At 41.7% G+C, this 12,223-nt stretch overlaps 1 protein-coding gene across 1 annotated transcript in view; it reads left to right on the forward strand.

The window, feature by feature from the left end:
* LOC115114797 (vertebrate ancient opsin-like) overlaps window positions 1–12,223 on the forward strand; it is a 94,686-nt gene that overhangs the window by 78,650 nt on the left and 3,813 nt on the right. Inside the window, exon 3 of the mRNA XM_029643301.2 lies at window positions 1,966–2,199. Coding sequence (XP_029499161.1) covers window positions 1,966–2,199 — 234 coding nt within the window. The remainder of the gene's footprint in view (window positions 1–1,965; window positions 2,200–12,223) is intronic.

The raw sequence follows: 12,223 nt of genomic DNA on the forward strand, positions 1-12,223 counted from the left end.
GACACCCCTACAAATTAGTGGATTCTGCTATTTCAGCCATACCCGTTGCTGACAGGTTTATAATATCAAGCATACAGCTATGCAATCTCCATAGAACATTGGCAGTAGAATGGCCTTAATGAAGAGCTCAGTGACTTTCAACGTGGCACCATCATAGGATGCCAACTTTCCAACAAGTCAGTTCGTCAAGTTTCTGCCCTGTTAGAGCTCCCGCTGTCAACTGTAAGTGCTTTTATTGTGAAGTGGAAACGTCTAGGAGCATCACCGACCCAGCCGCAAAGCGCTAGGCCACACAAGCGCACAGAATGGGACCGCCAATAGTGCATAAAAATCGTCTGTCCTCAGTTGCAACACTCACTACCGAGTTCCAAACTGCCTCTGGAAGCAACGTCAGCACAATAAATATTCATTGGGAGCTTCATGAAATGGGTTTCCATGGCCAAGCAACCACACACAAGCCTAAGATCATCACCATGCGCAATGCCATGTGTCGGCTGGGGTGGTGTAAAGCTCGCCGCCATTGGACTCTGAAGCAGTGGAAATGTGTCCTCTGGAGTGATCACGCTTCACCTTCTGGCAGTAAGACGAACAAATCTGGGTTTGAAGGGTGCCAGGAGAACGCTACCTGCCCCCAATGCATAGTGCCAACTGTAAAGTTTTGTGGAGAAGGAATAATGGTCTGGGGCTGTTTTTCATGGTTTGGGCTAGGCCCCTGTTCCAGTGAAGGGAAATCTTAAACGCTACAGCATACAATGACAATCTAGACAATTTTGGAATGAGATGTTCGACGAGCAGGTGGCCACATACTTTAGGTTATGTATGTTATGAATTACAATTCATATGATATATTATGAATTTGCAAAACATGCAATATGTTATGAAATTTCAAAACGTATGATATGTTATGAATTCTAACGTTAGCTTGGCTGGGGCTTAGGGGTTAGGGTTAAGTTTAGGAGTTAGGTTAAAGAGTTAGGTAAAGGGTTAGCTAATAAGGTGAAGATCACGGTCAGGGGAAGGGTTAGCTAACATGCTAAAAATGCTAAAAAGTAGTAAGTAGTGGAAAGTTGCTATTTAGCTAAAATTCTAAAGTTGTTCCTGATGGAATTCGAACACGCAACCCTCCGTTCATTTTTGCCATAAGTAACAATCTGTCTTTTGTAACCATACCAAATGTAACATATACTATATGTAGCTTCACGGATTTCAGTACAGAATAATACGAAATGCTCTGAGACCAGGTTGTACTGAGAGTGAATCTCGCTACCATGATTAGCTGCCATGAGAATAGGCATTAAGTTGTTTTATGTTTTAGTAATGTTTTTTGTTGTTGTTTGAGTGGGTGAAAACACTCCTATTCCTTAAATCATGTCAGCACTGCAGCCTTTTGAAACCGGGTTCCTGCCGAAGTGTCTGTCTCCGTGGCAACTTGAGTGACAGGGGATGATGGACGGTCATCGGGGAAACAGTGCAGATAGTCAAATATAAACAGCTCATGTTTGTGCAGAGCAAGAGGCCCGGCGGGCTTTGTGTGTGTGTATTTCTATAGCCACGACAAGATGGGTGACATTTAGCCCTGATGTCTCAGTGTGCCTCCCAATGGAGATGCCATGATTTGGACCCTGTTTACATTTGGGGAAAAATGTTAAGAAATTAGGATTCCTGTCGCACACCAGTACCTAAATAGACAATGCACTCTGTCAGAACATGCATGTCTGGGAAAAGTGGCCGATGGTGGGCCAATCGATCTCATTCCTTTCACTTTGTTTCTCTGATTCCACGGTCAGTGCATTCCCTGTGTCTGATGAGCAAGAGTGACATTCCAGACGTTGCTCTCTCTCTCACTCATTGTCTTTCTCTCCCTCTGTTACCACTTTTCCTCTGGTCTCTTTCATCGACTGCACATTCCTTCCTCTAACCTCCTTCCTTGCATCTTCTCTACTTCCCTGCTTATTGCCTCCCCAGGTTAGCGGCATCAACACAGCTATGAGCAGGAAGAGGGAGCACCGTGTTCTTGTCATGGTAGTTGCCATGGTGCTAGTGTACCTGATGTGCTGGATGCCCTACGGGGTCATGGCCTTGCTGGCCACCTTCGGACGCCCCAGCCTGGTCACCCCTGAGGCCAGCATCGTGCCCTCGGTCTTGGCCAAAACCAGCACGTTCATCAACCCCGTTATCTATATCTTCATGAACAAGCAGGTAAGATATATAATCATGGTCATAATGTAATAGTCATACTTTAAAAAATCCCAGGTTTTCCAGAAAAGGGTGGCTAATTTGAACACTTTTTTGGTTACTACATGATTCCATAGTTTGATGTTTTCACTATTATTATGCAATGTAGAAAATAGTAAAAATAAAGAAAAACTTTTGAATGAGTAGGTGTGTCCAAACTTTTGACTGGCACTGTACATTACCTGACTCTCATAATGCAACATTTGCCCGAGGTCAACTACATCTTCACAAACAGGTGAGAGAAACTTTGTAATCATCCACACGAATTATGCAGATAAGTTACAAAATAACTATCTAAAGTGGGTGAATCCTCACTACAGAAACAATGAGAAAGAAAAGAAAAGTGAGAGAAATAGGGTTCACTGGTAAACAGCTGTGAGCTGTGGGCATAACATTGTGTTGGATACAGGGTCAAAATTCACAAAGGAATGGTTAATTGACCACATAATTAATATTTTGCAATAGCCATCCGTCTCCGGACTGGAACCCCATTGAAAATGTGTGGTTTGAATTAAAGAGGGCAGTCCATAAGCGCAGACGAAGGATATCAAGGATTTGGAAAGATTATGTTTGGAGGAAGGGTCAAGATCCCCAGCAATGCTTTCTCCCATTTCATAAAACATTTTATAAATGGCACAGTTTTATTATCCTCGCAAGTGGAGGGTGCTGGAGTTTTGAAAACAGGGGAGGCAATAATTTTGAGATGTTAATGACTTGTTCAACAAAATATTTTTCTCTGGGCAATTGTATTAGTATAAAATACACTGAACAAAAATATAAACGCAACATGCAACAATTTCAAAGATTTTACTGAATCAGTATATTGAAATAAATTCATTAGGCTCTAATCTATGGATTTCACATGACTGGGAATACAGATATGCCTCTGTTGGTCACAGATACCTCAAAAAGAAAGGTATGGGCGTGGATCAGAAAAACAGTCAGTATCTGGTGTGACCCGATTTTCCTCATGCAGCGCGACACATCTTCTTCACGTAGAGTTTATCAGGCTTTTTCTTTATAAACTCTCTCACATAGTCAGCGTATAGGTCGACGATGTTCTCTGAGGCTGACCGGAACATATTCCAGTCCGCGTGATCAAAACAATCTTGAAGTGTGGATTTTGATTGGTCAGACCAGCGTTGAATGGTTCTAGTCACTGGTACATCCTGTTTGAGTTTCTGCCTATAAGATTGGAGGAGCAAGATGGCGTCGGGGTCAAATTTGCCGAAAGGAGGGCGGGGGAGGGCTTTGTATGCATCGCCGAAGTTAGAGTAGCAGTGATCGAGTGTATTACCCCTGCACGTAATGCAATCAATATGCTGATAGAATTTAGGTAGCCTTGTTCTCAAATGTGCTTTGTATACATGCACACACAAAGTACGATGTGACAGTACTTGTGATTGAGTTACAGAAGTTTCCCTCCTCTAAGTTGGCACTGCCTTGGTGTTTCTGGGTATAATAAAGTCCCTAACAACAGCTGCATTCAGAAATACCCTATTTTTTTTACCTTCTTCATCCACTATGCCCACAGTAAGACCAGCTGATAATTTGAGTTAGTTTGACAAGCTGATAATGGAACACTACCAATCGGATAAGATCACATGAAAGTGTAGCCAATATATTTGATTAGAGCGATCTTATCAGAAATAGTGGACAAGCACAAGGTGGGTTGTTAATTATTCTGTCCCACACCAGATGCTGAAGGTGCAGGAAGTTTCACAAGTTGGTAAAGATACAAGATCAACCATTTATCTTTGACCATTGGTCTTGTTGAGAGAGAAATTATGTCTCATTGACAAAGAGAAAACAAAGTCAATTGGTGCTTCTTATCAGCACTCAGACTAAGACCCAGATGCAAACACAGGAGGTGGATAGTACGAATCTCAGAGTTTATTACAGTACAAGGGGCAGGCAAAAGGGTAGTCAAGGCAGGCAAAGGGTCATAATCCAAATCAGATTCAGGCAGGTACAGGATTGCAGGCAATCGGAATGTCAAGGCAGGCAAAGAGTCATAATCTAGATCAGATTCAGGCAGGTACAGGAATGTCAAGGCAGGCAAAGAGTCGTAATCTAAATCAGATTCAGGCAGGTACAGGATTGCAGGCAATGGGAATGTCAAGGCAGGCAAAGAGTCGTAATCTAAATCAGAGCCAGGCAGGTACAGGACAGGCAGAAAGGGCAGAACTGGGAGAAACTAGAGCACAGGAAACATGGGAACATGCTGGTAGGACTTGACGGGCCAAGACGAACTGGCAACAGGCAAACAGAAAACAGAAAACGCAGATGTAAATACACAGGAGATAATGGGGACAAATGACACCTGGTGGAGACAAGCCAGACAAGCACAAGACAGGTGAAACAGATCAGTCATTAATTTACCTATATGCAATCATCATAACTTCATCATAGCAAACATAAGGGTAAGCTGGTCAAAATAAATGTTTGAACCGGGTTTATGACCGATTTCCAGAGAGAAGGACTGTGAAGGTGAAATCCCCTGTCAAGGCAGAGAGTTGGTCATTACTGCATTTCTAGGTTGAGACGGCATACCTAGCTGCGCAGACCAGCTGGCTGGTGTGTTTACGGACATATTCAATCGCTCCCTATCCCAGGCTGTTGTCCCCACATGCTTCATGATGACCACCATTGTTCCTGTACCCAAGAAGACAAAGATAACTGAACTAAAGGGTGCATGCTCAGCTCCCTCCTGTACTCCCTGTTCACCCACGACTGCGTGGCCATGCACACCTCCAACTCAATCATCAAGTTTGCAGACGACAGAACAGTAGTGGGCTTGATTACCAACAACGACGAAACAACCTAAATGGAGGAGGTGAGGGCACTCGGAGTGTGGTGTCAAGAAAACAACCTCTCACTCAACATCAACAAAACAAAGGAGATGATTGTGGACTTCAAGAAACAGCAGTGGGAGCACCCCCCTATCCACATCGAAGGGACAGGAGTGGAGAAGGTGAAAAGTTAAGTTCCTCGGCATACACATCACAGACAAACTGAAATGGTCCACCCACATAGACAGTGTGGTGAAGAAGGTGCAACAGCACATCTTCAACCTCAGGAGGCTGAAGAAATTTGGCTTGTCATCCAAACCCTGACATACTTTTACAGATGCACAATCGAGAGCCTCCTGAGGTACGGCAACTGCACCGCCCTCAACCGCAAGGCTCTCCAGAGGGTGGTGCGGTCTGCACAACGCATCACCGGGGGCAAGCTACCTGCCCTCCATGACACCTAGAACAACCGATGTCACAGGAAGGCCAAAAGGATCATCAAGGACAACAACCACCCGAGCCACTGCCTGTTCACACCGCTACCATCCAGAAGGCGAGGTCAGTAAAGACATTACCCAAATAATTGATCAGGTATAGACACTGGTATATATTGTGATATACAGTATCTTTCTCTGCTCCCTTGTTTGTGTTATTGTTACCTCACGGACAGATAAAACAGAGTGTATTTTTGTTGAATTATTCAGAAGGTTTTATTTGTGGTAGTGGGAGATTGGCCGTGAGCTCCATAAAAAAAGTGTGATGAAATGTTAGACTTTTCGGAAATAAAAGTTCAAACATGAATGCCTTTTGTTTTTGTTGTACAACAAAGAACAAAGTTTCCGAAGTTAAGGTTATTCAAAAGAGTATTGTTTTGCAGGCGACAAATTATTGAATCCCCTCAGGGATGTAAAACTTTGTCATTATGTCTTATTAATGGCCTTGGCACATCTTGGTGTCCCTTTCAAAGTTATTAATTGCGGTAAAGCCTTGTTTACATGCATTTGCATTCCTTCTGTCTTAATGATGAAGGGCTGGATCGTGGCTGAATTAATTCTAAGTATGATTAATCACATCGCTTTTTACTGATGTGTTCTGATTCGCACTGTTTCACGCAGTCATCTCTTTTCATCAAAGGGGTCAGAATAAGTGGTAAGTAAAGCACTTGTCAGCTTGTTTCTTGTGTGTGTAAAGACAGTGGCTGTTTATCGTGTAGCGCTGGAGACGGGAGAATCCCAGGGCGGGATGACGTTGTCTAGTGGACACAGGCATGTCATGAGTTTTGACTGGAAACACAATATATTGTTTAAACTTTGTTTAGTGAACTGGAGCATATCATCTTGTATGAGACTCATAAATGAAAGAAAACCTTAATATAACTTGAAGTATTCAGTAAAATAATATGTAGGCGGTAGCCCAGAGGTTAGAGAGCCGAGCCAGCAACAAGATAATTGCCCATTCGAATCCCAGGTCAGATGAGAAAAATCTGGTGGGAAATGAGCCGACCACCAGAGGGTTGGCATCAGTATGTATCCTAGCTGCCATCTTCAGCCTTTGTGCCCTGGAGTAAGGCACTTAACTGCTCACTGGGCGCAGTGTGTGTGTGTTTGTTATAGACATTGTTATAGTTCATTTGGCTCCGTTCATGTAAAAGAGCCGGCTCATTTGGCTCCCAAAGTCATGCCCCCCTTTCATCATGGGGGAACATGGCTCCCAAACGGTTCTTAGTTCAAAATGCTTAAAAATTCACCTAGAACCATGAAAAAAATGCACATCTCCAATGTAAAGCCCCAAAGGTAAGCTACCATTATGTCAGATTGTGAAATGTGTGTTCAAATATATTTTTAACTGGCCAAATTATTAGATGGCCTGCAAAGATTGTTTTTACGCTGACGAGCGCTCCCCACTATTTACTGTTTCTGTAGTGAGGATGCACCCACTTCAGATAATTATTTTGTAACTTATCTGCAGAAAAACGTTGTTTTGAGCTCAATAAGCAGTAGTAGCAGTGTGCAAATCAGGGAGCCGATTCGGTTCCTGACATTCGCCAAAATGATCCAGTCAAAAAGAGCCGTTTGTTTGCGAAAGACAATCACTTGTGTGTGTGTGTGTGTGTGTGTGTGTGTGTGTGTGTGTGTGTGTGTGTGTGTGTGTGTGTGTGTGTGTGTGTGTGTGTGTGTGTGTGTGTGTGTGTGTGTGTGTGTGTGTGTGTGTGTGTGTGTGTGTGTGTGTATTGGGTGGTTGGGTGGAAAACAATGAAAAACAAATGTCTTCTTCTTGTAATACCAATAGTGGTTATACTTGTATGGTATCCCCAGGACTAAGTTTGGGAAACGCTGCCATAAGATATGAGAGAGAGAGAAACCTTGACTTCTTGTAAACTATTTCCTTTACCAGTCCAACATTATGTGTATCAAGTGCAACATTTACTCAACAGTAAAACACTGGTGTTCCGAGTTGAATAGCCTCTATGTTTTCACTGAAGGTGTATTGCTCACAAGTTTAATATTAATGCAAGATATATTGAGATATAATGGTATGTAATGACAGTATGAATGCTCCACTGTCCCTTCCTGGCACTTTCAATTATACATTCTCCTCCCCGTGTATCCCACCAATGGCTGACCTTTCAGGAAGATTTGAGCCCACTCATCTACTCAACGGAGACACGAATGTCCTGTATGTCATTTTCAGTCTTCAATTCCTCCCAGCCCGTTACTATGGAGACTGTGAGTTGAGGCGAGTTGAAGACTAAAAATGCTGTACAGATACAAGTAGCGGCATGTGTTTGTCCCATGAAGACCTGTGGTAACAATTATCAGAGAAGACAGATCATTGCCCTCTAGACGGGGGTACTGGCACTTTGCTTATGGTGAGTACAATTTTCTACTTCTCTTCCTCTCAGTACAGTGGAAGTGGCCATGGATGTTGCAGATGGGTATGGTTAAAATTGCAAAAGAAAATAAGCATAGACTGAGAGGAAAAGATTGGAACAAATAAACCATCAACTACACCATAATGTTGATTTTGGTTTCGCCCCCCAGAACTTTACAGTTTCTACGTTTCTAGCTACCACTGGAGGTATAAAGTGTATTGGAGTTTGGCCCTTAACCTATAAAGTCTATGGTTCAGACATATCCCCAATTTAACTTGCCTTAACTTGTTTAATTACATTTGAAAAATGAGTGTGCCTTATAGAACTACTCATTCCCCAATTGAGTCCAGGTGACTCAAGTTAACCAGAGAATGAAGGATGTGTACTGTGTCCTAATCAAAGTTCACTAATGAGACCCTGGAGGGCTACAAACTGTCAAATGTCCCTTGAGAGCAACAAGTGTTCATTCTTGAATGTAGAGAGCAATGTGCAATGTTGCGTCTACTAAGCACCCCCGTCCTGCTTGTCTCGCCTTGTGTAATTCAGACCTTTTATCCAAATGATGACTTTAATTAAACACGCATTGAAAAGAAAAGCAGCCGACTCTGCATCTCTGCCTCCCCTGAGGAGCATTGAAAGGCATTACATTATAAAGGCCTAATGAATGTGTAGATGGGTACATGTAATGTAAAATATGTGCTCACTGGCTTAGAGCTTGGGTTTATTATCGACTGCAAATGTATGACCCCATCCAGAAACAACCGTTTGCTTGTACCACAAGCCCGCATAGGCACATGTGTAGACCTGAGACAACTGCTGTTAGAGTTATGGCAAACAGTCCAGCAAGTTTATCAGAGAAAAAGATGGCGGTACTTACAGTGCCTTCAGAAAGTATTCACACCCCTTGTCTTTTTCCAAATGTTGCTGTATTACAGCTTAAATTTTAAACGGATTAAATATAGATTTGATTTTACTGGCCTACACACAATACCCCACATCATGTTAAAGTGTAATAATGTAAACATTTTATTTATCAAAATACTAAAAATGAAAAGCTGAAATGTTTTGAGTCAATAAGTATTCAACCACTTTGTTATGGCAAGTCTAAATAAGTTCAGATGTAAAAATCTGTTTAACAAGTCACATTATAAGTTGCATGGACTAACATGATTTTTAATGACTACCTCATCTTTGTACCCCACACATACAATTATCTGTAAGGTCCCTCAGTCAAGCAGTGCATTTCAAACACAGATTCAACCACAAAGACCAGGGAGGTTTTCCAATGCCTCGCACATAAGGGCACCTGTAGGTAGTTTTTGTTTTTCAAAGTAGACGTTGAATATACCTTTTAGCATGGTGAAGTTATTAATTACACTTTGGATGGTGTATCAATACACCCAGTCACTACAAAGATACACACTACAACCACTCAGGGATTTCACCATGAGCCTAATGGTTACTTTAAAACCATTACAGAGTTTAATGGCTGTGATAAGAGAAAATTGAGGATGGATCAACAACACTGTAGTTACTCCACAATACTAACATAAATGACAGAGTGAGAAGAAGGAAGCTTCTACAGAATACAAATATTCCAAAACATGCATCTTGTTTGCAATAAGGCACTAAAGTAAAATTGTGAAAAATGTGGCAAAGAAATTAACTTTATGTCCTAAATACAAAGCGTTATGTTAGGTGGAAATCCTACATCACTGAGTACCACACTTCATATTTTCAAGTATGGTGGTAGCTGCATCATGTTATGGGTATGCTTGTCAAGGAGTAAGAGGCTTTTTAGGATAAAAAGAAACAGAATAGAGCTAAGCACAGGCAAAATCCTAGAGGAAAATCTGGTTCAGTCTGCTTTCCAACAGACACTGGGAGACAAATTCACCTTTCAGTAGGACAATAAACACAATACCAAATATACACTGGAGTTGCACACCAAGATGACATTGAATGTTCCTGATTGGCCTAGTTACAGTTTTGACTTAAATTGGCACGAAAATATATGGCAAGACATGAAAATGTCTGTCTTGCAATGATCAACAACTATCTTGACAGAGCTTGAAATAAAAACAAGTTACTACTTTTCATTTGGTCTGGCTGGTTTCACCTTGCCAAATTTCAAACAAACTAAAATGCCTAAGCAAAACAATGTGTTAATGCAAGTCATTTGTTTAAATCCATCTTTGATTATCAAGAAGCATAACCTGTCCCAAACGTCATTTTACTTGCTTTGGTCTTCCAACAACATGCGGGAGAAATCTGCTCAATAGCCGCTCTAATTGCGACGTGAATAGCCTTTATTCAATAGCCTGTTGCAAGTACAGGGAGTGTGTGTTTTAATTAATAAATAAACAAAACAATAAACACAAAACACAAACAACGCACCGACATCAGAGTCAATAACACCTGAGGAAAGAACCAGGGGGAGTGACAGATATAGGGAAGATAATCAAGGAGGTGATTATCCAGGTGAGTGTCATGAGACGCTGGTGCGCTTGACGATGATGACAGGTGTGCGGGATAATCAGCAGCCTGATGACCTAGAGACCGGAGAGGGAGTATGCGTGACACCTATATCCCCGTATAGCCCCCATCTCCCTTAATCTGCATCCGATGCGCTCATGAATGCGTTGCTACTCATATAATGTTTCAGATATATCAAGTTATGGTACTGAGTGCATTTTATAAAATGCTTGCAGTCAAACAACCAATAATACTGGGCCTCCGCTTATTTTCCTGTGTTTCGTCCAAACTGCTTTCTCACTGCCTTCTCACCTGCAGTGAACAGCACTATGATAGAAATGGAATCGCACTGAGACCATCCTTTTTGAGCGAAACATGGTGCGTTGTTTAGTGCGCTTCAGAGTGCGTATAGAGTATTCTCACCAGTCCAAACTAACCGAACTAAGGGGAAAACACACGCCAGAGTTCGGGAAAAATGCTATAGCGCGCTTGACATTTAAAGGTAATTTTCAATTGAGCCAACATCCTTTTCCTTAAATTCCATCTCTGCGAATGCGGTAGCACTGCCTTTAAAAGCTGCACTTTCGACTAGCGCACAGATTTAATTCTGGTCTTATATAAACCCTTGTGTTTGCTGAGCTAGCTTCAGAGTTTACTAACTCCTCTACCCCTCTTTGTGATATCTAGGTTGTATGTTTTCATCCAGACGTCTAGATTCAGCTTCACTGTCACGAACATGACCAGAATAGTCAAAATCCATGAAAAACTCAAACTTCCTGGTCATAGACCCGCTTTTGAAGTTTACATATTTCACCCATATATGACCTTATGCTGTGTCTGCTGCTCTGCTTTCCATAACTCACTCATCTATCCAATCCTCTCAGTGCCTCAGTAGGGTTTGTCTTGACAGCTGACAAAATCAGGGTATGCTCAACAAGATCATAGAGTTTCTATACTTTATACACCAGTCTTTAGTCTCTCCAATTTGACATTATGAAATGGGGATTGTGTTTATTTTGCCAATGCATATGCACTGTGGTTCAACACAAGGTGGATCTGTGTTACTGTATCTTTGTTTTGTCTGGATGATCTTTTCTGTGTGTGTGTCTATTGTCTTTGTGTATTCCCTCTGAAGAGGCAGCGGTGCCGTAAGACACTCTTCCTTTTTTACGTCTCTTGAGAAAATGTAGTAGACTATAAGTATACATGAAACTCGCAGAGTATACTAAGTACACTACATTTTCTCAAGGGAGGTGACGTCAGAGCCCTTAAGATGACGGTATGGGACGGGAGTGTTGTTAAAGTTCAGCCTGGGAAGTAGACCTTTTCAACCAAGGTCTCTGTCTCCATCTGTATGTGTGTATGCCTGGAATAAAAATGAACCAAATACCCTCATTGCATTGTTATGCTTTTTTTAAAAATAATTAACTCTGTCTGTCTGCCTCCAGCAAGAGCTAAATTCAATATCTGCACTATGAGCTCTTGTCATTGAGCTTTGTTGAATTTGTAGCGAAAAGTGATATCAGTGTGAAACACAGCACCTGTGGTTTCCTGATCAGTTTGTAGATTTTAAATATGGATGGCATGTTCATGCAGATTTCCTTCTATAACTTTCCCCCTCAAAAAATTATTTCCATGCTCATCTGCTGCAGGCAGCTCCTGACTCTTCTTCCCCCCCCCCAAAATCCAATATGTTTATATAATGTTGTGGTATGACTTTTACAAACACTTTATAAAATCATATAAGTATATACAAGTTACTTTGTTGGTGGATTAAGGGGATAGTGGAGTCACTGCGAATGTGAGTTGCTTTTCAAGTTATGAGTTATAAACAGCTATTAGGACCTCA

This window comes from Oncorhynchus nerka, linkage group LG9b (assembly GCF_034236695.1).
Source record: "Oncorhynchus nerka isolate Pitt River linkage group LG9b, Oner_Uvic_2.0, whole genome shotgun sequence".
In the NCBI taxonomy this organism is placed as follows: domain Eukaryota; kingdom Metazoa; phylum Chordata; class Actinopteri; order Salmoniformes; family Salmonidae; genus Oncorhynchus; species Oncorhynchus nerka.